Here is a 24,877-nt window from a genome sequence, read left to right as displayed (position 1 = left end):
TTAATTTGCATACTATAACGCAGCTCAGAGGATGGCAGACCATCACGGGGTCATTACTTTGACGTACTCAAATAGATATCACAGAACTGAGCCTTCTCACTTGGGACATCATACGCAGAGAAGTGGTTTTCATAAAAAAGCGCGACACCAAGTAAACTAAAGAGCATCTTCTCTGCACACCCTCTCCACCCACCATAAATCAAAATCTCCATGTCAAATCAAACAATCCAGAATCCTTGGCCAACTAATGTCCTGCCTTTCTTCTATGCTCCAAAACCTTGTCGCTTCTGCTGTAAGTCTTTCCACAGCCGGGTCTGGGACACTGATGAGCGCGACGTCCTACTCCGTGAACGGATGCTATGTGGCGTGGAAGATCAGATCGACGAGAGAAAGTACGTGGACAGAGCGTACATATAGTACGTTGGGGGGCTTGTTGTCCGGATGGGAAAACAGGCTGTTGAGCAGGTGCTTGGGCCGGTACGTAGGAAGTACTGTCTGGGTTAATGAAGAGTGGTGGGTATATGGCCGGACCAGCCATAGGGGCCAGATGATTGGGGGCGATGGCATTGGCATAATCAACGCCTGGGAATCCGTTGAAGAAATCTAGTTCGATAGCATTCATATTCATGCCCAGAAAGTTTCCATTCTCAACAGATGCTTCCATTGGAAAGTATGGAACCGAAAAGCTGTGAAAGTCGACATTAGGGTATATTGTAACCGCACTATTCGGAAAATCGAATGATGTCTCCGACCCCGTGACTTCGAAAGGCCCACTGGAGACTGGTGCGAGAAAGAAGCCCCCAACTGATTCGATATCACCATATGACTGGGTCGGATAGAGCGGAACTGTCAACGAGAAAAAGAAAAAAAAAACTCACCCAATCAGCCCCATTTTCAAATCCCATGCCAGTGTAAGGTAACAGGCCAATATCAGGGGGATTGGTTTGTTGGTGTTGATCGATTGGCTCTAAAGCCATCTCTTCCCAAGAGGTTGTCTCGTGGCGTGCAGCTTGCATGAGGGCGATGCGCTAAGGGCGCTGATTAAGCGAGTGTTACTGTTAAAAGAAAAGTAAGGCTATCCAATGAATGGGCACAAAAGTAGTGATGAGTGCGAAAAAAAGCTCAAAACTGGATGAGGGAAGAGCGCGAACTATATAATTTTTCATTGCACTGTCAAAAATGTTGTGTTGCTACTGCATACTCGCCCTTGGCTTCACCCTCCACTCCATGGTGGTATTGCCAGGCTGAGGGCGCTGACCCTCATGTCACTATAAAGCAGGCAATATGAGTAATGTATTTCACTCGAAGTGCTTCTGACGCTTAGGTGAGGATGCATGTAAATCTTCTTTAGGTTCCTGCATGAGGTCCACCGTCCAACACAAAGTATATCGATAAGATGGCAATCGCAAATTGCGGAGAAAATGAGCTTCAAAGTAAGTACTCGAAAACCCGGTACGTTCTCCTTTTTCTTCTATTCGACCGGTTTTGGAACGAACATACTAGTGAAGAGACTGAAGTGGTAACTTTACTTGCTTCGTTGAGTCAAGATACCCACAAAAACTAGACTGTATCATTGTGAGAGATAGCGAAAGACGAATTGCGGAGATAGAGAAATGTAAATCATGACGAGGGAGGAAACAGTAAGAGGTACGGAAATTCCATATGTTCTTGCTACCTTTCCTTTCAGATACTGAATATATAAGTAATTGCTGTATGAATGTAAAAGCAGTTACTAAGATAGCAGATGGAAGAAAAGCGTATGAAATATTGGCGACAAAATTGACGGACAATTCTCTTCAAGTGGCAAGGATACGGTGAGAACTTAACGTAATCACGTGTGATAGGTGATATTAAGATTTTGTAATGAGTATTTGGTACAAAAGGACCTACCTCAGAACTTTCGCGGTTGGAGCATGCTAGCCCTTGGTAGCGCCTGTTAATTTGAAGGGAAATTCCAAGCTGTGCGGGGTTTGCCTAGACGATCTTGAAAGGTAAAGAGGAATGCCGAGTATATTTCACAGCTTTGATAGAGAGATGCTATGAAAAAAACAATGGAAATTTTCATAGGAGGGTGGTGGAGGCAACATTACAACAAATGGCTGTTACAAAACTATGGGTTTAGTGGACTTTCACCGAACCTCAAGTTTAGTTGTAAGGATAATTGAGGGAAACACATAGAACATGATTGAAAAGATGGCCCGAATGCTAATATTATCATGAGTTGGTGTCATAAAGCTGATCATATCTAGCTCAAAGCAATCTATTTTTAAAGTCTTGCAATAATCCATCTACGCAGAATCACCGTGCTGTTCCTTACTGGACGAACAACTCAACATCTCTGCTTCCCTTCTTCTGCTCCCATAACTCCCAAAACTTAGTAGCGATATGTTTTGGGTTATTAACCGGCTCTTGTTCGCTGACTGGACCTCCAATCGTCACAAGAGCAACGTGCACCTCATCCTTTGTCTGCTCAATCAACAACTTAACCAAGTTCGCCTGTGCAGCCTTTGCCATACTGAGTGAAAACACAGGTGCAAAAGGTTGATAAATAATGGGCGAACTGGTGACAAAAAGCGAAGGGTGAGACTCCGGCTTCTCCTTTGCTAATGCTTGTAAACCTGGAAGCAACACTTTTGCAGTTGTGTACAATCCCAAGTTTGGAATTTTGAAATCCTCAACAATGTCGGCTTCGCTGTACTCGCCGAAATTTCCGTAGCTGACGCGGGCCGCATTGTAGACTACTACTTCTGGGGACCCGACTTCTTTAACGGCGGTCTGGAGAGCGGATGTTAGACCGGGGGTATCGATCACATCGGCTGTGTAGGTGTGGATTTTAGCTGATGGAGCTGCGGCGGTAATGAAGTCGCGGGATGCAGAGAGGGTGGATTCAGAACGTGCAAAGAGTGCAATGTGTGTAAAAGTGTGGGTCGCGAAAAGGCGGGGAATGTGAGATCCGATCATGGGACCGGTACCGACAATGAAAAGAGGTCCTGGGGAAGACATGATTGTATTTCTTGTTGATTTGAGGATTGTATTTGTTTGGGATGGAGAAATGGGGGAACTCGATTTGAAAGTGGTAGAAATACGTATACTGTGCCGTACGCTTATGTGGAGGTTTTGCTTGTGAGGAGGTATATTACCATATACATATATTTTAATCAAAACTGTGAGCCCCACCACGGGACGGCCGTGGATGCACTAGACCTTATTTATGTAAGGATTCATTCTATGGTCACTTACAACCAAGGACTGCAAGCGCCCCGTAGTTCTAGGATTGGCGTATCATTACAGCGACGGACGTACAGGTATCTTAGTAGTGCTCATCAAAGCCTACTTGCCACGATGTGATGGTGGGATTCATATATCCTTGTCCTTGACGATAAAGCATATACGGGGAAGCAGCCACGGAGTCACGGAGTCGAAGGGATTCTGACTGCTTCTGATGCAAAGGTAAGGGGTGAATGGGGCATGTGCTGTATGATCCTATGGTGTTGTGTTAGCATTGTAAGATCTGTCGTAATCCATGTCGTGATCTGGTGAAAGGCATTTATCGCCGATGTTGGAATCAATGCGATAAGAGACAAAGAGTGTGTTTAGATGCCCTAAAATAGCCACACTCTGTCCAAGAACACATAGTAGTTGGATCAATTCTGATACTATTGTGGCAAGTGCTTGTCAAGGATTGTAGAATAGCGGCGGTGATGAGCGCAGACAATTCCGCAATCAATACAAATCAAGATGGTAAAGATGGTATTGCAGTTGGTAGTGGAATCATTTTGCGGTATTACTGTATCGTCTTATGTAAGCATTTAAGCTTCTCCACAACTGACCATTTCGGGGGATGGCTGCCTTAGTGCCAACTGGGAATTTGGTTGGATAGAAGAAAGATATCCTGAGGCATGCAATCACAGTTTTCTCTCAACAGTGTGATTTTGGCAATTATGCACTCTGGGCATCACAAAGTACTGTATGACAATGAAAAGACATTTGTTGCTTATTTTGGACGTCTATCTAAATTATGGTATTTTTACATTGGCATATAAATTGCAAACCCCGGTATACATGAAATTGCATTTCCCTCACGAAGTAGCCAGCATATCCAACTTGGATGTACTAATTCTAGGCTTTGGATGGACCAAAGGAAGAAGCCCAAGGATCATACGAGTCTGATGCCATCAGTTCTTGCATATGTCGTCTACGAATGCCTACATTGCCACCGTCAAAAATTGGTAAGACAATGGCCGTGTTCAACAGAACTCCGAAGGGCTGCTCGGTACTATACGCAGTACTATGATGGATAATTAGTGACCTTCATACTTTGTGGAGAATAGTGTGATGGGGAACCTACATTCCAACAGCATTAATGGCCTCTGTAACTGCTTTGACGCTCTCTTCTGAGCAATAAATCTTCGCCGCCAATGCCAATTCACGTCTGGCATTATAATCACCTGGTCCATTCTCAAGGGTGTGAGCTGCCTTCCATGTCAAAGCTCTGGAAGCTTCTGCCTTCATTTTGATACCGCTTAGAATATCTGCGAAAGCTTGTCTTGACAACAAGTCTTCTGCTCCTCTCCGATTATCGGCTTTGGCAAATGCTAGAGCTGCCTCGAAAGCGGCTCTCATAACACTGACACTCATGGCACCGACCAAAACAGCAGAACAATCGAAGGCTCCAGATACCACAGGAACGCCTTGACCTGGTGGACATAGAACGTTCTTAGTAGGAACTCTTAAGTTGGTATATTTGATATGTGGACCAGAGCAAGCAGGGTGTCCGGCAGTTGCTACATGTTTGAGTGTTTTGAATGCTCCCTTTTCATTACGTTCAATATCGGCTCTGCTTACGAGCAGTATCATGATTGCGTCAGCGGGGTCATCTGAGGTAACACTGGGATCACGGCAGACTACACATTGAAGGTCTGCACCTTCAAAGTCCCAGCCTGCACAATTGGTAGCCCACATCTGTTTCCCGGATTAGTTTTAATTCTAGATGTGGGTTCGGCTTTCTTCAAGTTTTTCTTACCTTTTCTCCATTAAGTACCCATTCATCACCTTCAAGTGTGGCTGTTGTGTTGAGCCCCGGAGCACCCTTCTCCAAGAAGTTTGCAACTCCTCCTGGTTCGGAGAATACCAAACTTGCTAATGGTGCCCCTTCACCATTCAAAAATGGCTCCAAAAATTCTTTATGCTCTTCTTTTCCAACCAAATTCAATGGTGTCAACCCCAATCCAGTTGCAAAGATTGTCAAAGATGCAGAGGGGTCAACGGCATACATCTCTTCAACTAAGATGGTTGCTTCGGTTAAGCTTCCACCTGCTCCTCCAATATGAGGTCCTATCAAGCCTTTGATCATGCCCCCAGCTGTTGCATCAGCATAAAAAGGCTTTAATGATTGAAATTGTTGCTCGTCTTTCTTCGCGGAGTACACCTTCTTGATATCCTTTAGAGGGCCAGCAGCGAATGCAGCTGCATGTTTTCGGATGCCATCCTCAGATGCAGAGAGTTGAAAGTCAATAGGCATATTGTAAAGTTTCTTGAACGGATAGTTTTTGTGAAAGGTGCTGTCAGAAAGTTCTCAGAAGAAATATTATGTGAAACTCTGTGTTTGTTTGTCTGTTTGCAAATTATTTATAGAAAATCAGAATTGAGAGTTGTTGAAATACAAAAAATAATTCAAACTTTATGAGGGGTAGTATTCCAAAATCAGACTAGGGCTGATGTAAAGTGCGGAATTGTCGAATCGGCGTGATCGGTTATATGCATATACCCGAGTTCGTTGGAAGGATGTTGGTGACAGGGGTTATCATATTATCGCTGATATTCTGACAGGCCATTGCTGACATGCCTCTTGGCCGATAGTTTTACAGGCATTGCCAATTTGTCAAGCACTGCATGCCACGATCCTATTGTAATACAAGCCCTTGAGCTGACCCCTACATAAAACGCTATTCCCGTCCCGTACAGTATCATCTTCCTAACTCGTTTTATTCAAAGACTCCGGGGGGTATGACCTTACGTATGATAAGGTATCCTGCATTCGAATCTCAATATGTTTTTCACCACTTCAACGGGCAAGATTACAACCCTGTTGAGGATTCACATAGGTAGGATTACCGGCATGTATAATTTGTTTCGAGAATGATAGTTGTTGATCCTTCATTATCATATTTACTGTGCCATTGCCGCGCAGCCCCTGACGTTAAGTATTGGGTCCGCTCACCTTTTTTTCTGCACAAAAGCTGCATATATCTCCTCGGAATAGCAACCAACTGTTTATTTATTGTCCGACTTTTATATTTATATTTCTAAAGCAGTTAAATCGCAATGTCAGCTACGGACCCCAATATACCGCATGATTCCAAGGTGGATCAGATATTGGGAGTATGTTCTGCTATGTTGGTGATTACTACAATAGTGGTAGCAGCAAGAATTTGGACTCGTTTGAAGCTTGCTAAAGGTGGACTTGGATCCGATGACTGGTGTATAATCGTTGCTTGGGTTTTGGCTATAGCTTTTGATCTTGATCCAATTAATCGTGAGTTCTTTCTGAAAAGATATACAATGATCTTCTGTTTGCTGTCGGGGTCATGCCATTGCCGATGGGGTGAAACAAATGTCAAACTCATGAATGTGACTGACCTGTTTAACAGAAGTAAAATTTGGGTTGGGTCAACATATATATGATTTGCCTGAAAATACAAATTTCAGTGCATCTCTAGAGGTGAATTCAGCAAACTCAGCTATGAATCTCCTATCATATTAACAAAAATCTAAGCTCTATTATTTCGGCGAAATTATCTACTTCATCTGTGTGGCCGTCACAAAAATAGCTATCCTCATTCTCTATCTTCGTTTAGCCACTTCCAAAGTCCTTCGAACTCTCATCTGGGGTGTAATGGCCTTTGTGACCCTTACATCTATATCCTTCGTTATTGCGACTATTTTTCAATGTACGCCGATTTCCAAGGCTTGGGAACAACCTGTTACGGATAAGGGACATTGTATTCAAGTCAATGCTTTGTTCTATGCCAATGCCGGTTTGGATATATTTCAGGATTTGGTGATATACGTTCTGCCAATGAAAATGCTGTACTCGATTCAGATACCGAGGAGACAGAAATATGCGCTTATGATTGTTTTTGCGGTGGGGGGATTTGTAGTCGTCACGGGCATGATTAGACTTTATTATTTGCAAGGCGCTCAAGCATCGCAGGATCCTTCTTGTGAGTACTTCTTCTTTTGATATCAGCAATTTTTTCAGTAGATTTGTTATCTAACAGTCATTTAGATGACAATGTAGGCGGTGCTGTCTGGTCTTCCATCGAATGCAACATAGGCGTAGTGTGTGCCTCGCTCCCTCACTTCAAACCCCTCTTCGATCGATTCTTCCCCTCATTAATGGGTCGATCTGCTGGCGCCTCAAATCACAATGGTCATTCGGGGCCAGAATTAAGGAAGAATTACGTTAAACAAAATAATGAATATGAGTTGGAGAACGGAGGCGCGAAGAAGAAGATGTGGAAAGATACTTATGAGGGGAAGTATGGGAGAGATCTGGTTAATAATATTGAGGGGGGTGATACCATATACGAGGGGAATGATAGCGAGGAGAGGCTGAGGGGCGCGACGCCGCCAGAGACTGAGGGAAATAATGGAGGAGGGATCTACAAAAGCACGAAGATTGTGGTTAGTAGGTTGCCGGCTGAGAGGTGAGGTGAATCAGGGTTGGTAGAACAATGTTTTGTATGAAACGAAGGGTTTACGGAATGGTATACTATAGGTTGGCATGGAAAGGCGTTGGATATAATGATGGTATTACACATGGACTTGAACTTGAGGTTCAAAAATTCTACAATGGATGGATAGAGTCTCCGAGAACTTATGCTTCGCGGCCTTGGAATTTTGTAAATTATCTAGCAATATATTTTGTACATTACATTATTAATTCAAGAAACCTCTGAAACTTCTTCTCTCCACCCGAGTATTTTCTCAACATACCCTTCCATGTCTATCTCCTCATAATCATGCGACATCTTTTCCACATTTCATTTTCCATCTCGCTCCCAAATTCCATCTCACGCTGAACGTTACAACCGCGGTTGAGGATAGGTACTCACGTCAGACGAAACGAAACGCAACAGTCCTAGTCTAGTCCCAGGATCGGATATTAAAAATCGCCTTCTAGAACTCCTCGGAGTTTAACGTTTCATCGACATCCAAATCCAGATTCAAACTCAAATTAACATTACGCGGGCAGAATTAGGTCCTTCCTTTTCGAGAATGTTGCAGGGGAGACACATGTGATGCATACAATGCATGCAGGGTGTGCGATCCCGATGTTCGGGTATTGTTTCTGTGGTGTGATGATCTGATTTCTTTATGTACTTGGGAATGGGGGAATCTAACTTCATTGGGAGGGGTGGCATTCTGGAATTTTGGATGACTGGATTTGTATAATAAATGACACGTGTATATTGCTTTAATGAGGGAAATACAAAAGCGAGGAGAGAAGAATATCTATCCATCTGTGCTAGATTCGGGCTGGGGGTTATATCTGCACTCACTAGGGATCTTACGAATTACTTATTCATCCATTGAAAGGAATCAAATACTAGCAAGGTAACTAGGTATATACCTAAAAGATCGAATTCACCCATCCATCCATCCATCTTCCTTTCTAGATATTACTCATCCATCCATTTCCTGATACCAACTATCATCCTAAACAGTATACATAGCATACCAAATCAAACTATCCCCACACAATCAGCACCATCCCATCCCATCCCCACATCACATGCTACCCTACCATTTATTCATTTATTCACTACCTCCCTAGATACTTAGTATTTCTCTATCTCGGGGTACTCCAAACGAGCATCCCCATCCCATCCCACATTCCCGTACATCTCCAGATCCAACATCCAATATCCAATATTCAAACTCAAAGTCGCACCCAAGGATTCACCACTAGATAAACAAAACTCCAAACCCCAAAGTACCACCGCAGCATGCATCCCTCGCACACCAAATATAACTCTAAATCCCAATACCACACACACACACACACACAATACCACGACATGATAAAAATCAAACTTCAAGCTTAAATCTTAAATTACCGTACCCAAAAGGTGCATATACGAAACTTTAGTAGCGAGGTGGTATTACGGAAGAGTGAGAGGCGTATATTATCGGCAGATGTTTTTATTTCAAGGTGGGATCTACATTGTGGCGTTTATATATGAAATGCGATGGGGGGAATGAGTAAGTGAGTGTGGCCCAGTGGAAGAGGGAAGAAAAGCAAGAGGAATAGATGGTATGTTACTTGGGAAGGGTGAGTTTCGTGTTTTGAGTTGATATTCTTCCTTTCTTTTGGTATTATGTACATGCACATGATGAAATTTTGATATTACTAGTAATTACTATTCCTCGATTATGCGGGTATCTCTGAGAAAGTTTGATATGTATTCATATGGGATAACACTAGAGAATGTTCTGATTCAAATAACTATGTGGTTGTCACAGGGTAAACATAACCTCCCCTCTCGGAATCTCTTTCCGCTGTTGTATCATCCAAGTTAATACTGACTATCAGTAGTATCACCGAAGTGAAGTGCAAAGTCTCATTGTCCATCACTAATATTGTAACTTCACCACCACCACTACCGCCATCACTCAATGGATGATGACTTTCTCTTTCCGTTCTCATAAATACGACCACTGCTAACATAAGAGCTTGCGTAACCCAATCTAATCACAACTATCTAGGTAGCTATGTGTGTATCAACCACTCGATGAGATCAGTACCTCCATATCAAAAAAGAAAATAAAGGAATTCAATCAGCCCGATAAGATTCTACGGACTATGATTAGAATCTCAATAAAATCTGAGGATACTTATTTCTGAACAACTATCAAGCTAATGTGATTTTGAATCTTCTAGATATCGTATTGTGTGTGTATCAAATTCAGAAGCCAGACCTACTATTCCAGATAGCAATAAAGTAAAGCAAAACAAAGTAATCTTACCTTTACTCTAATCCAAAATCCAAAATCCACAAACTTCCCTACCTGTATACCTCCAGTATTCCCCAGGAAAAACTTAACCCCATACCAGAAAACTCACTTTAAACAGAAAGTATTGTGAATACAATTCGGAATTGAACAGACTGTTCGTGTATGTCTCCCTCGCTAGAACATACGAATTATATAGAGACAATGCTAAAATCAACAATGAGCTTGAGAACGAACTCCTGGGGAAGTGACATGACTATAGCAGTAGCAAGAATTAAACTATTCCTTCGAGTCACTTGGCTCAGGGATTTCATACTTTAAATGCTCAGGTGACCTGTGTTCGTCCAGATAGATGTCTGTATTCATCCACCTCTAACAATTAGAAATCACTCAACTTTTAAGAACAACAGTGCTACCTTTTCTTAAAACTTACTCAATTGTCATGATATGAGTACAATAGCCGCCAGATACAACATGGCAAACTGCTTGCAAGATCACTAGCAAAACATGAATAGAAGGAGGTAAAGTTAAGACATTCATAGCATTAAGGATATCTATTTCTATTTCTCATCACCTTCAGCTGCCAAAGCATCGATTCTCGAGGCTCTCAAACTACCCGATTTCGCTTTAGTAGATGATCTCAATGATCTGGTACTTGCGGAATCAGCATCGCCTGAGAGTGGTGTAACCGGCCTCTCACTATCCAGAGAAGAGAGACTAGTGAAGCTACTTTCTCTAACTAACGGCGATGGAACATCAGGAGTAGATGATCTGGAACCTCCGGCTCCCACTCTGGGAGAAGGAGGTGCGAGTTTCTGTCCAGTAGTTGGAACAGGAAGAGTCTTCTTTCTCCTACGTTCAGAGGCAGTAGATGCGCTGCTGGCTTTCCTTGTATGACTACTGCCGGGTCTTTCGTCAGCTTCCGCAGTAGGTGTTGCGCTTCGAGACGAATTGCGAGAATGAGAATGTGATCGTACGCTTGCACTCCTATCACGTTTCGATGCTGTACTTTGTCGATGAGGTCGATGATGAATCTTCTCAACATCCGTCGCATGCCCTGAACTCCATCCGCGGTACCCGGTCCACCATAGCCATCCACCTTGTTGCTTTGCTAGTTTCCTTTCCTGGTCCTTCAATTTCTGTCGTAATATTTTTCGTCGCTCGTTTTCCTTTTCCCAGTATTCTGTACGATATATATCCCAATTTTCTCTAAAATTAGGAGAGAAAGGTTTGGGAAGCAATAAAAGCTTCACGTAATCTCCACCAGGTGCCAAGTCTTCTTCATAACGTTTCGTATCATCGTCTTCGTGTATATTCCGTAGCGCATGATGCCCTCCATTCTTCGTAGCCTTCTCCGATTCTTTCAATAACGATTGATCCACAAATCGATATGAGCTCCCACCGCTACTGCCCGAGAACAGGCCGTATGAGAATAGAAATGATAATGCCGACAATAATTCCTTCCACCATGATTGCTTGATAACCACCAGCTTACAATTAAATCCTCTAAGCCCTCTGTTTGTAATACCCACAAATCTTCGCGGCCATCGAATACCCCGTTCCCATTGTCCAGTTCCCCAGATTAATAGCGCTGTCACTATACCGCCCATGAAACACATTTTCTCTGTCATTTCCACAACCCAGTATACAGATCCGCCTACACCACTACCATCTTCTCTCGGCGCCAGGAACAAGGCATATCCAAACCATATAATCCATAGCCCCAACAAACTCAAAAAGAACGCATGTTGCCGCCTTCGTGTGCGAAGTTGCAGCCACTGCGCGCGAAGTGAAGCTTCGAGGATTAGAAGATTGAGGTAGATCTGCGGGGGAGAAGAGGGAAGGGATGCGAGAGGATCGGTAATGGAAGGTTCGGACGGTGTAACACCAGTAGTTGGGATAGGAGGAATATGGGCTCCTGGAGACGGAGCGCCTTTAACTATCTGGTCGAGATTAGACATCGCGATGGATGAACGTCTATAGTATTTGAAGCTATGGCGCTATCATCATGCTCTCCTCGTAGCTATTGTGGAACTGTGGAATTGGAGGCTTGTGCGCAATGAGTGGAAAATGTTGGGAAATATGAAGTTATATTGAAGGACGAAAAAATGAAATGCGCTGTTTGGTAAACAAAGTCCAATATCAGCTACCAATAGAATAAATTTGGAGTTGTGGAGCAATATGGGGTGGCATAGTTCACCGATAGGTAGTGATGTTGGCTCGTTGGGTTGAGGTTCAATATTCTAGAAGCTCGGCAATAATAACTTTTAGGTGCGTGGGTGTGAGTGTCTCTCTTTTGGATACTTTCATGCAAGCAGCTGACACCGTCATCGGTGTGGGTGGAGGATGTTTTCTAACTCGACAAAATATCTTATCTTAAATCCACCACCACCAACCACCAGATTTCTACAATGAATTCAATAAATACTTCACAAACCACACAATGTCATATATCCTGTACAAATTCATTCAATATAGGTATGTTTTGTAGTCCGGTCCAATCGGAATGAAGCGAATGCGAATAGAGGAAATATTATCCCATTCCAAGGACTCTTTCTATGGAACTCCGGATTGGTGGTTGCTCCGATCACCGAGTTTTGTTGATCGCATTCGCATTCGCAATTACGATGACGACCTCAGAAGCACCTACAAATCGCATCTAATAAGTCTGACTCTTGTACATCAAATAAACCCTTAAATACCCCTTCAAATCATCGAATGATTTCTACTGCTTGCTACCTCTTCTCTCGAGTACAGTATACTTATTAATCCTCACAGTATCTTTTATTCCATCTAATTCCTTACTCCCGACAAATCATCAGCCGGCTGAACATTTAAAGTGGCGTCCACCGGCCGTACCTATTCCAAAGTCCTTAACTCCGCCGACAGTGGAAGTAATATTACTTTCTTTATAAGTAATTGAGAGGTGCAAGAGTTGCCTCCCAATCATTCAAGTTGTATCAAACAAACCTCATATCGCTATTACTGCGATCAGGACCATCAGACACATTCAGTGGACGAAAGTCTGTTCTCCCGTATCTGAAACGACTCTCCAATTTTACCACCTATACTACAATGGCTACCTCTGATACTGAGGCTCCTCGAAGCCAACAATTTCCACTCGCTTCTCGCCGTGAGAACTCCAAGGAAAATGCCCCTGCAAGAGGCTTCTTTCCCCTAGGTTATAAGCCAGCATTCAGTCAGTGGTGGGCAAGCGTTTCACCGGCTGTCGCAGAACATACTGTATTGTCCTTCGTTCCATATCTACAAAAGCCACCTACGCATACTCAGACTGGCTCTGCGCCGGTCTCGGCTGGCACATCAACATTATCAGTGAACGATGATCCGAATGCTGTATCTGCTCCAGTACGAACGAATTCTATAAACGATCCTCATGGTCCAAGACAATGGCATTCGAATCTTGTGAAACTGAGTGGGAAGAACAGGGCATTGAATGAGTTTTCCGTGGAAAGAGTGGGAGAAAAGGTTGAGGATACATTAGTAATGCTTCACGGCTATGGCGCAGGTCTCGGATTCTTTTACAAAAACTTTGAGGGATTAAGTCGAGTGCCAGGTTGGAAAATATACGCTCTAGATATGTTAGGCATGGGACGAAGCACCCGGCCACCTTTCAAAATAAGTGCCAAGGATCAAGCTGGCAAAATTGCAGAGACAGAAAGTTGGTTTATTGATGCGCTGGAAGAATGGCGCGTTCTAAAGAAACTCGACAAATTTACACTTTTGGGCCACAGTATGGGTGGTTACATGGCTGTTGCATATGCGCTTAAATATCCCGGACATCTGAACAAATTGATACTCGCCTCCCCAGTGGGAATCCCTGAAGACCCCTATGCTACCTCAGCGGCCATGCCCGAGCCCGAAGAATCTACTCTCGCAAGCGAATTTACACAAGATCAAGAAGCAGATATTGTCTCTTCATCTTCCTCCTCCAATCCAAGCAGACGCACCACCGGCGACAACAACAATTTTGGAAACGTGCGCAACAAACGCGAAGACAATAAATCCAAATCCGAACCCGCCAAGCGACCCCTCCCCTTCTGGCTCACCTACCTCTGGGATGCAAACGTATCACCCTTTTCTCTCGTTCGCTGGGCCGGCCCCTTGGGACCCCGTCTCGTCTCCGGTTGGACATCCCGCCGCTTTTCCCATCTCCCCAGCAACGAAAACGAAGCACTACACATGTACGCTTACTCCCTCTTTCGCCAACGCGGATCCGGCGAATACGCACTCCCCTATATCCTCGCTCCAGGAGCCTTTGCTCGCTCTCCTTTAATCCGCCGCATCCATGGCGTAGGCCGTCAACCCATTCCTTCCTCTTCGTCTTCTACTTCCCCCTCACCCCTCGCCCAAAAAGAACACGGTTACCCCATCCTCTTAATGTACGGCGACAACGACTGGATGGACGTAGCCGGTGGCTACGCCGCCGAACAAGCCTGCAAAGAGGAGCGCGAAAAAACTCTCGCTACAGCATCGAAAGAGGAAAAAGCACTCGAAAACGGTAGCGCAAAAGTCGTCATTATTCAAAAAGCAGGCCATCATTTATATCTAGATGGATGGGAAGAATTCAATGAGTTCATGAGAGGTGAAATGAAGGAGACGACTGTGGATAATCGCAAGATGAAGAGTGTTTTGGAGAAGCTGGGGGTGCAGGTTGAGGAGAGATCGTAGTTTGTATGTATGTAGTTTGTAAAGGGGAAGCGGATCTTTGGATGGGATTGGGAGGGGGCATGGTGCGGTATTGTATCAGATATCTTTTGCAGGTTGAGCTTTAGTTTTGTAGGGGGACAAGGAATACAGGATTGTGTATGGGATTGGAGTTTTTGGGAACGGACTAATTACTCTAGATTTACATCTGGAATGGCGAGTAGAGCGAGCAGGGTGTTCTTTCATTCTTTCTTTATATTTATACGTGTAAAACTACAATACATCCACCCACCCAGTCACCCATCAGCAGACGCATTCATGGAAGATATAGATCCACAAACTTAGACAGACTAAAATAAGAATGAATGCACAGCATTGCATAGCATCGCGAAGATACTCACATACAAAATTCCATACAACCAATATAAATAATTACCAAAATTACCTAGTATCATGTACACGTGAAATATCCAACACCATTGCTTGCTGTATCCCGTATCTTCCAAAAGCGGCCTGGGTATATAATATAACCTCCACACATGCGCGCCTGACCTGACCCGACCCGACCAGTCCGATTCCCATGATTATGCTCGTGATTACATCGCCATATCATTACATTTTACATTATTCCTGCATCATGCTTTCTTTCGTGTGTTCGTTCGTTCGTTCGTTTGTGCGTTTGTTGGCTGCTTTATTCAAAACTTGGTGCCGTTAACATACGGTAGGAGATTTTGTGTGCCTAGCGTGCGACCCTCTGGTGAGAGATGGTGTTAGTAGGTAATAATGATTAGGGGGTTTCTTTCTTTCTTTCTTTCTTTCTTTCTTCTCTCCGGGAGTAGGAGTAAGAGAAAGAGGAATAGTAATACTTACTAACAAACCAAACAATCAAACTCGGCAATTTGAAATTTCCCGAACGACCCGTAGCCTTGCTTCGTCCAAGAGCAACGGCAATCATGGGGGCCCCATCAGTTTTATACACCACTGGATTTTTCGATCTCAGCACTAGATCGAGATTTTTAGCTAGGGCGTGGGCCTGTTTATCGGCGTAGACGAATTGACTTGGTTGCGCATCGATGATGTCACCTGCGGCCCAGACATCTTCTGCTCCGTGGACGCGGAGATGTTGATCTACTTTAACGAAGTTTTGTCCATCGAGTAGTTCTTTGGGGATGTATTCGCTGTTTGGGATTGTCCCCAGTGTGGGTAAATAAAGGTCACAAACGAGTTTCTCGCCATTGGATAGTGAAAGTTCGGTTTGACTCGTGGGGAGAACCTTCGTCGAGTTAATCCTCGTTCTGAGCCGCACGTTGACGTCCATTTTTTCGAGTTCTTTCTGTGCTCCTGAGGCTATGGGGCTGGTAACTGCGCCTTTTAGAATTTCATCGCTTGATGTGATCTGTTTTTCGGTTAGTATATCATTTATTTTGGAACTAAACTATACGCGACAGTACGTACTAATATTATGTCCTTGGTTTTTCCAAATTCGAATCCTAACTCTCCGACAGTCTCCACACCCGTAGGCCCTGCACCTCCCACTACAATAGTCTTTGCGTTGGCGACCTTCTCGCGAAATTTGTGAAGCAGTTCTTTAGTCTGTTCATATCCCGAAGGAGCTCCTTTCCATGGTACTTCGCCTATGGTGTGACTACCGGTAGCAATAACCAACGAATCGTATGATTGAACCGATTCGGGACCCGCAGTAGTTTTTATTGTGACTGTTTTAGCGACCGGATCCATACTCGTAGCCGTCCCCAAGAGGAACTCGAAAGATTCACTTGGATATTTAGAAAAGCCAGGCGCAATCTCTGCGAACATCTGGAAATAGTGTCAATTACGCAGGTAGAGATTGGAAAAGATTTAATGTCAAGCATTGGCGCACCTTTTCATCTCCGAATTGCCCTGGAACAATTGCTATTGCCGTTTGTGAGAATGAGATCAAAAGTGCGAGTAGATATATTGCCACAAACCTCGAACTGAAGCCATGTTCCAATACAAATGTGTGGTTGGCGAGACTAAAACTATCTTGAGTTCAGGAACCGCCGATAGAGTCGTTTTCAAAAGCCTGCATAGCATTAGTTACCATCTTCTCGTGTCATATAGTTAAAGATACTGACTTATGCGCAATTGTTAATCCAACATAAGAAGCACCGAGAATCAGAACAGTTTTCGACATTTTTCTGCTATTGATCAGTATTCTCTGGAAAATGAGGTTCTAATCTTTTGTTGTCTTTTGAAACATGAAGAAATGAAAGGTCGTGAATAGTTATAGGAAAATGTGTGAGTAGAGATGAGATAAGAACTATCAGTGCTGAAACAATAGTTTGATGTCAAAGAATGAGGGTAGCAAAAAGTAATAACCGTTAGTCCTTGTGCGTGGAACAATCTCATATTAATAGCAATGATATTTGTCTACCTAGTACCTATCAGTAGAGCAGCGCCGCGAATAGTTCGTCGGCTTGATATTGAAATTACATGAAATCCTAAAGCCTAGATGGTAAATTGTGCAGAAGTTCGAAGAAGGGATGGCGGAAAGGAAAGGTCCACATGAGCGAAAGCTTGTTGTGATAATTTTGAAGATGTTTGGGACCTTTGAGAATAGAAGTCTACTAAGAATGATTTAACTCGAGACCCTGTAATATAACAATTGGTCTGAGAAGATCTGCGTCCCTGCACGGACGAGATCCCCAAAGGTTTCTTTTGGAGCTCCGTGCGATAGATTCATCTCGATTAAGCTTTCGGGTTTCGGACGAAAACCCTCATATTAACCAATGAAAGTGACGGATCTAGATCAAAACACGTAAATTGCTTGATTCAAAAATGGTCCAAACATTGCGGTTAACTTGGATGTCACCAATACCACGGGGAAAACATGTGGAAGATGATGCAGGACACGATAGCAGCAAGCTTATTGATCACTTAATATCACACGGTGGCCATTTTCTCGAGATCATGTGCAGAAGAGAAGAGGGAATTCATGTTAGGTAACTTCCTTGTTACACTCTCAGCCCACCTCAGGCGAAAGACCCTTGGCAATATATAAGCTCTCCTTGTCAATAGATTAATGATCAATAACTAAAAGTATCAATTGACAGGGACCTTATCTTCAATCGCAAAAGAAATAAATCCGACATTCCAGTGTGAATATGTCATGATGATATTGGTACCTATATCAACTCCCCTAACCCAACTACTCAACCATGCAACATAACAAATCAAATCCTATCCATATCGATATTTCCACTTCTTGGGTATTCACAGATTCCCAATGCCTTCAAGTTCCCCTAAAATTCCATGAAAACCAAAGAAATCCTCCCATATCGTTTCCAAAGTGTATATGTTCCAAACCATATCAATAATATCTCCCTCTTTCCAAACCTCGTTAAGAATATTATACAATCATAAAGCTAACTACCTCCATCCAGGACACATTGCTCGCTCCTCTCACCTCGCCATTTCCATCCTCACAACTCACGGGAAGGTGCTGGTGTAGGCCCACCCAAAAGATTAATACAATTGGTCAACAATAAAGCAGCTTCATGCAGTAATTGCCATCTCGTTTTTTCAAAGACGCTTTTCAAAACCATCAGCATCCCAGAACATCCATTGAGACCAGTCAACTTTTTCAGTTCTTCAGGATTATCCACCGAGCCGAATCGTCGCAAATAGGCTCGCATATCCCGAACTTGGTCGTCCATTGAGTTTGGAGAAGGGACCGGGGCGTCAGTCGGTCCTTCGAGTGCATATCCGTAGCACCATACAATCAAAGCAGCGAAATACATAACCCACGGTCGATTTAAAAGAATATCGTCGCGAGCCGAATAATCGAATGGTGGATCCGGTTGTGCATGATCATAGCCGTGGGATACTGAGGTTGGTTCTTTGGGAAGAAGTACTGTGCAGAGAAATTTGATTGCATAAAACGTCGCATCCCTAGCTCTAGCGGTCGGTGCCCAAGCGTCTTTCATTCTTTTCTGGGCACTGTTCAAGTCCTGTGATCCAATCGTGCGACCAAGAAGACGTTTCGCTCTTGCAAATATCTGGCAGTCAACAACGTCAACGTGCATTGCCATATGTGCGAGGTGATGAAGCACTGTCCTGGACTGATAGATAATATTGTTTTCCTTGCCAGTATAAGCATATGGTCCTGTCATCGTTTCAGACTGTTGTAGCAAAGACATGTCGAAATCTCGTTTCCAGAGGTCAAATGCCCGAGTCAGGGATCCTCTCCATTTGTCCCGGCCGCCTAACGCCTGCGATACTCCCAATGAGTTGACCTGTAGATCACGCTGATGCATATGCCAGCTAACGCTCAAGAGCCCTGCCATCAATATCGTACGGCCAAAAGAGTTTGTTCGCACCGTTTGAGCATTAAGAGTTCGTTTCAGACCTTCCAAAAATGATATAGGCTTTACTCCATTGGCTTGGAGGGTTGACTCCAATCTACCAACTTCAGCACTACTTGTGGCATTCCACATGGCTTCATCGCATGGCAAAGGAAGACGCATCTCGTGAGCAACCATGACTGTAGAATGTCCGAACATCGTTGCGTGCGTAGAGTCAATAACAAATGCCGCAAACGCGGCTCGTCTTGTCGCTTCATTCGTAATCCAATGGTTCCACCACTCATCAGGTGTGTTAGCTCCTGAGGTTGACGATTGACGTGAATTATTGTGCCCTTGTTCTCTCGCACTCGGGGGCGAGTCCAAAGCAGAACGGCCTATCAATGAGCTACCCCGACGCATCAAGGTGATTGTGGTTGCGTGATGGATGTGGGCTCTTTCGTGGAGCGCTCTGGTAGAATACATTTTTTCATATACTTCTAGTATTAAAAGAGCCTGGAACACCCATAATTTTGCTGGAGGGCGGAATTGTTGGTCACTGAATATCTCCCATCTAAGGTGCCATGCCAAGAAATTTGATAGTTCCGCACCAGCCTGCGTCACATCTTCAGCGTACGTGTTGTCAAGAAGAGAGGCACCTATAGCCATCATTGCAATCAGAAGGAGGTTCGGTGTATTATCTGGAGAGAACGTTGGTTTGTGCACTAAAACGAAAATTAGCAAGCTCGACTTGACTTCAATAACGAAACACAAAACCCCTACATATTGGCATTTGATCGCTAAAATGATACCAGTAACTACCAATGTAGGTTTGCATCATTTTCCTACTCATCATATGACTGTCGTTGCTACGGTCCCCGTCAAAAAGTGCATCTTTTTTCTGCTTAACAAGGGGTGCGTTTCCAGTCTCATTGAATCTTTCCTTGATTAAGTCAATAATGGCTTGGCTCTTCTCTTCTGACAAGACTGTCTCCGGCAAGCTAGTGTCAAGCAAACTCGTTACAGCCATAGGATGATGGGGTTGATGAGAAGTAGGAGGATAAAACCCTCCAAGACCAATATTGTTAGTAAAATAGGGCGCATAGTACTGCGCTGTAGCGTCGGGGTAGCTGCTAGAAATGTAAATTAGATACTTATCAAACTGGGTAATTGCATTAGGATACTCACTTTGCGTAAGGCTGTTGACTCATCTGACCCATCTCGTTTTGCTGGCTGCTAAAAAGGTATGCGACAAAATCTTCGGGTATGGCGAATGGAGATCGATTGTAGCATCCTTCGCCACCGAATACCGGCATTGTGTTTGACGTAGCCATTTGATCTAGAAGCACCATGTCTGGACCTGAATGCTGAGCTTGACTGATCTCATTTGGATACTCGGTAGAGACAGGAGTTTGAAACTGTGAATCAGGCTCACGTGAGGGCATCGTAGTTGCAGCCACATTCGCAAATCCTGGCGGTGGTAAGCTAAAAGGAGGAAAGTTTTGTTGGCTTATGTATGCCTGCGGACTATGCGGTTGATTCCCATGGTAGTTTTGGTTGTTCGGGGTGTTCGGTAGCATAGGGTAATGACCAACATTTGTTTGCAATGGTCTGGAGAAATCTGACGACCTCGTGTCAGAAGTTCCAAAGCTTTGATGTCGTTGACCTCTGCTGTTAGAGCCTGCAGATGGTGAATTTTGGCCCCTCTGGATCATATCAGAATCAGAGCGCTTGTAATTGGCAGATGGATATCCATCTGCGCCGATAACTGCGCCAGCACCAGAATAAGTTCCGGGTGCTGATTTGGTCACTGGTGAATATGAAGTAGGTCGAACATCTTGTGGAGACTGGTATGGTATTTGCGTTGTCCGTATCTTGGACCCCATTAGACTCGGTCTTGTTACCTCAGGGGACGTGGACCCTTGAGGTAACTGTGGTTGTGGGATCTGCGATACTGGTGATCCTTGACTCAACATTGAATCTTTTCTGTGTAGCTGTGAACCTTTTGCAGTATGCCGGTCTCGATGCCTATTACATAAATCTTGTCTGACAAACGTTCTCGAGCATCCCTCAAAGTCGCAGTTGTATATCTGTTTCGGGGTATGGTTTAACTGATGGCGGTAGCTAAATGGACAAGCTGTCAGCAATAAGTTCACAGATTATTGCGACCGTGTAGACCTTACAGATGCTCAGCTCTAGAATAGCTCTTCCCACAGCCTGATGTAGAACATTCAAACTTCTTGTCTAGACCTTTGCGACTTCTCCTTCGTTTTCGCGAGGGACCATCATCACCAGAAGTGTGACCTTCTGCAAGTTCTCCGTGCGAAAGATCGCCTTCATCTTCTGTGGTTTTCATTGATATACGGCTTCGACGTCTCCCGCGATTCTTATCGTCAACTTCTCCATTAGGCCTGTGTTGTAGCATGGGGTCGGCCATTTGAGACATAGCAGGCGGATCGAGTTGAGCCATGATATTATTTGCTGGCAAATTAAGAGGATATGCAGTCAATATCGAAGTCATAATCTCATAATATCTTGTAGTAAATGTCGCAGTATGTACGGTATCTTGGGTTGCCAATACTCTGTCGGGGGGTCTTTGAAAGCTTTAGGGAGTTGAAATTGGCGCATAGGGTGGCGAAATCACTCTACTATCGTCCGAGGTCAGACTGGATGAAGCATTTTATATATGAAGAAAACGAGACAGGGTAAAGCAATGTGAATGAGTGAAGATGAATGGTTAGCTAGACATGATGCAAAATGCAGCAGTATGATCCAAGACTCTCATGCGCATCAAGTAACGCGGGGAAATGTGCTGTAAGCTCCCTGGTCAACACGAGAGTACTCTATGTCGGACAGATGATGGACTCGCAACGTGAGATGTGGCTAGGTCATGCAAGAACACACGCGGTGGACCGAAGCTGACGAACGCGCATAGGGCGCTTGTGTGAGATTAGAAAAGAAGATGGAAATAGAAATTAAAGATTAACATGGTATAAGGCTATGAGAAGTGTTTTCAATTACTCACTCATGCTTCCAAAGCTTGTGTTGTCGATCACAAAAGAAGAAATAGAGGGGAAAGGGCGATATATCTCGTGCTAAATTTTGAGTTTGTACTTGTTGAACCGTAATCGTAGATTTCCAAGTGTCTGGGGCCAGGAGCTTTTCTTTTAGCGGATCTGTTCAAGCTGCTGTGGATCTTGTGGGGACATTAAACTTGGCTTGATCAGGTTGTTTGACCACTTTTTCTTTTTCTTGCGACCTTATTATGCTCGCCTTCTATCGGTCCGGGGAATGAATGTTGGTCGTACTGATTGGAGTGTGTATTGGATATCGATGTACGAGGTAATCCTTTCGCATATGGACTGCTTGAACAATCGATTGAGAGAGAGGAGGCGGAGGGGGGTGATTCTCACCAATCTTATGTCTTTTAAGAATCAATCAATTGTTGGAATGTGAAAGCCGTGTTCTCTGGTAACTTCTCTGCTGAACTCTGTTGAGGGTTAAAGTCCTTAATGATTGAGCACGACGTTCATTTGTGTTCGTGGAATATTGTTCCGATGGGTTGGGTAAGGTTAAGAACTGGTTGGGGTTATGTAGGATTGAAGGCTTTTCCAAGACATCAAGAGTAGTTAAGACTTGGAAAATACCTTCTCTGCTTACAGATTGAGGATCGACTTGTGCTTTAAGCTTACCTGGCTTAGGCAGACTTGCAGTGCCAATCTGACGGAACAGGCGATGTGAAGGATTTGGAGTGGTTGGATAATATCTCAACCTTGAAATTTCATTTTATCAGCTGCATATACTTGTTCTTTCTTGTGCCGTGCGAATGTCTTGAAGTAGAATTTCTGTTCATCCACTGACCTTGTGCTTTTTGATTGCTTGAGCAAGGGTCACAATCGTTTGGATTCCCATCTTGCTAGATGTCGAATATACATTAGACCTTCTCGCGGGGAATTCTAGTTACACCCGTCATGAGCTCCCATGAAAGGCATGTATGTGTATTGTGTGGCTTGAAGTCGGAGTATTCGATAAAATACCTGGTAGGTAGACAATCTATAGTGTACAACTCATCTGAATCAACATTCTGACTTCGGCTTCAAGATATACCGTCCGAAGAAAAAGATTGGCTCTTCTCTACCTTGTCCAGCAGCTGTCTGGGTCTAAATTGAGGATAAGTCTTTGGATTAGATCTGTTTTCCATCCTTCCTCAGAGAACGATGTACGCCAAATAGGAAAATTTACAAGGAAGAAATGAGGGGTACGTTTGAATCTTCCTTGCCGGATCGTAGCCACAGCGAGACCAGAATCAGTGCAAGAATTGATAGAAGTTTATTTGCTTTTGTTCCGTGTGATGAAGTCTTCTCTGAAATGACATGAGGAAAGTTACGAACGATATCGCCGTCTTCCGACGAGGCTCGCTTGACTCCCTAATCCTTATCATCCCAAGGCATGATCCAATGCCAATTTTGATTGGAAAACATCAAGTTCATCTCTCATGATTTGTTTTGATGTTCGTGCGCGTACTTGTACTTCTCCGTGGAACGAAAGGAGTGTCTACCTACCGGTACCTACAACAACGATACCGATTCTACGGACAGCCCCCTAGCTACTCTAGCTATCCATGGCTTATCAAACGAAGAGATTGGACTGCTAAACTTGCGAATGCTAAATCCCTAATGTGCATTAGCATTACCCGTAAAGTGGCTCTGGATGTCTTGATCCGCTACTAATAAATCCGGGGTGCGTAAACTTTACCTAGCAGCATCCAATTTCTTAGCCCCAGTAAACTTTCCTGTTGGTGTGTCGGATCTTTTTTTATTCTCCAGGTCCTTATGACGATCTTGCAACTTTCAACTGAATCATCTTTCAACACCAAAAAAATCAAACGATTTTTACCACCAATGTAATCCAAAAATTTGAATATCGAATTCATCAATCAACAATCCAAAATACAAATTTTCAAGCTCCTAGAGCCATCTCTCGACCTCTTCCAAGATGCGTAAAGGACCTCGTCCGCAACAGCCTGATGATTCAGAAGCGTCAAGTACCAAAGAGAAAGGAAATCCAATTTCAACGCCAGCTACGAACGGGAAAGGCAAACGGGTGGCAAGCAGTGCGGTTAATGCAAATGTATCGGCCGCAAATAGCACCCCCAATGCGTCTAGTGTTATAGCAGGAGCTGCGGGAAGTACCAACACTGACGGAAATTCTAAAGTATTATGAACCACCATCATCACATTTGAAGATCAAGCACACAGTCTAACAATAACTTCCTTCGCAGATACAATGGTCGGAGTTCGACGCATCTTTTTTGCACAGGTATCGATACGAATACGGATTAAATACACCTGCTGCCTTCAACAGTGCATACAATCAAACTGTTCTTTCTCAATCGAGTATCGGCCGCATGTCACCAAGTATGGTTCGTAAGAATAAGAGGCAGAGCAAAGAACAATTGGCCAACGCTGTACGCAAGCACTTCAATAGTCAGTCGGTCAACGAAAATGAGTGTGTAGCCAAGACCTTATATAAAGTTCGATATCAGGGTGAGTCAATATGGTGCTATTCATGGCTGGTAACGACAGCTCAGCTAATTGTTTATAGACAAGAAATTTCGCATGAGATTCATGCCACAGGCGCGACCTATGGAGCGATCTCAGCCTGAACGACCCGCCTAGTCTAGGCACATACAACAATTTGTGAGCAACTTGGCTTCAATTCGATCGACATTCGGCGACTATCATCCTAATATAATAATACAACGAGCATACGACGGAGGGGAACGAATGGCTGGTGTTATAAGGATAATCGGGCTAGACTTGTATATTACATTGTACAGAGCACTTTACGGAGAGCCTTTTCATTTCAGGGAGTTG

The 24,877-nt window shown here is 43.8% G+C and overlaps 8 protein-coding genes across 8 annotated transcripts; 3 read left to right on the top strand and 5 right to left on the bottom strand.

Annotated features, from left to right (window-relative positions):
- Positions 1 to 244: 244 nt before the first annotated feature.
- On the bottom strand, positions 245 to 3,003 carry Bfra_004162 (putative short-chain dehydrogenase reductase sdr protein; the record flags this gene model as incomplete). Its single annotated transcript, XM_037334567.1, has 3 exons — positions 245 to 826; positions 879 to 1,028; positions 2,323 to 3,003. The coding sequence occupies 3 exons, from the start codon at positions 3,001 to 3,003 to the stop codon at positions 245 to 247; spliced, it is 1,413 nt and encodes a 470-aa protein (XP_037193101.1).
- A 1,116-nt stretch (positions 3,004 to 4,119) lies between these two features.
- Bfra_004161 (putative acyl- dehydrogenase domain-containing protein) lies at positions 4,120 to 5,521 on the bottom strand (the record flags this gene model as incomplete). Its single annotated transcript, XM_037334566.1, has 3 exons — positions 4,120 to 4,288; positions 4,349 to 4,962; positions 5,024 to 5,521. The coding sequence occupies 3 exons, from the start codon at positions 5,519 to 5,521 to the stop codon at positions 4,120 to 4,122; spliced, it is 1,281 nt and encodes a 426-aa protein (XP_037193100.1).
- An 803-nt stretch (positions 5,522 to 6,324) lies between these two features.
- Bfra_004160 (putative integral membrane protein) lies at positions 6,325 to 7,713 on the top strand (the record flags this gene model as incomplete). The annotated part of the gene is made up of 4 exons (XM_037334565.1): positions 6,325 to 6,535; positions 6,651 to 6,721; positions 6,776 to 7,223; positions 7,289 to 7,713. 4 exons carry the CDS (start codon positions 6,325 to 6,327, stop codon positions 7,711 to 7,713), a joined length of 1,155 nt encoding a protein of 384 aa, XP_037193099.1.
- Positions 7,714 to 10,577: 2,864 nt separating this feature from the next.
- Bfra_004159 (putative spo7-like protein) lies at positions 10,578 to 11,978 on the bottom strand (the record flags this gene model as incomplete). The annotated part of the gene is made up of 1 exon (XM_037334564.1): positions 10,578 to 11,978. The coding sequence occupies one exon, from the start codon at positions 11,976 to 11,978 to the stop codon at positions 10,578 to 10,580; it is 1,401 nt and encodes a 466-aa protein (XP_037193098.1).
- Positions 11,979 to 13,092: 1,114 nt separating this feature from the next.
- Bfra_004158 (putative alpha beta protein) lies at positions 13,093 to 14,706 on the top strand (the record flags this gene model as incomplete). The annotated part of the gene is made up of 1 exon (XM_037334563.1): positions 13,093 to 14,706. The coding sequence occupies one exon, from the start codon at positions 13,093 to 13,095 to the stop codon at positions 14,704 to 14,706; it is 1,614 nt and encodes a 537-aa protein (XP_037193097.1).
- A 671-nt stretch (positions 14,707 to 15,377) lies between these two features.
- Positions 15,378 to 16,855, bottom strand: Bfra_004157 (putative amid-like mitochondrial oxidoreductase protein; the record flags this gene model as incomplete). The annotated part of the gene is made up of 6 exons (XM_037334562.1): positions 15,378 to 15,436; positions 15,553 to 16,078; positions 16,138 to 16,497; positions 16,562 to 16,593; positions 16,650 to 16,744; positions 16,797 to 16,855. The coding sequence occupies 6 exons, from the start codon at positions 16,853 to 16,855 to the stop codon at positions 15,378 to 15,380; spliced, it is 1,131 nt and encodes a 376-aa protein (XP_037193096.1).
- A 1,288-nt stretch (positions 16,856 to 18,143) lies between these two features.
- On the bottom strand, positions 18,144 to 21,471 carry Bfra_004156 (putative c2h2 finger domain containing protein; the record flags this gene model as incomplete). Its single annotated transcript, XM_037334561.1, has 4 exons — positions 18,144 to 19,726; positions 19,785 to 20,134; positions 20,190 to 21,125; positions 21,185 to 21,471. The coding sequence occupies 4 exons, from the start codon at positions 21,469 to 21,471 to the stop codon at positions 18,144 to 18,146; spliced, it is 3,156 nt and encodes a 1,051-aa protein (XP_037193095.1).
- Positions 21,472 to 23,996: 2,525 nt separating this feature from the next.
- Bfra_004155 (uncharacterized protein) lies at positions 23,997 to 24,679 on the top strand (the record flags this gene model as incomplete). The annotated part of the gene is made up of 3 exons (XM_037334560.1): positions 23,997 to 24,215; positions 24,283 to 24,547; positions 24,606 to 24,679. The coding sequence occupies 3 exons, from the start codon at positions 23,997 to 23,999 to the stop codon at positions 24,677 to 24,679; spliced, it is 558 nt and encodes a 185-aa protein (XP_037193094.1).
- Positions 24,680 to 24,877: the final 198 nt, after the last annotated feature.

This window comes from Botrytis fragariae (genome assembly GCF_013461495.1).
Source record: "Botrytis fragariae strain BVB16 chromosome Unknown tig00000050, whole genome shotgun sequence".
In the NCBI taxonomy this organism is placed as follows: domain Eukaryota; kingdom Fungi; phylum Ascomycota; class Leotiomycetes; order Helotiales; family Sclerotiniaceae; genus Botrytis; species Botrytis fragariae.
This window is presented reverse-complemented; position numbering and strand designations above follow the sequence as displayed.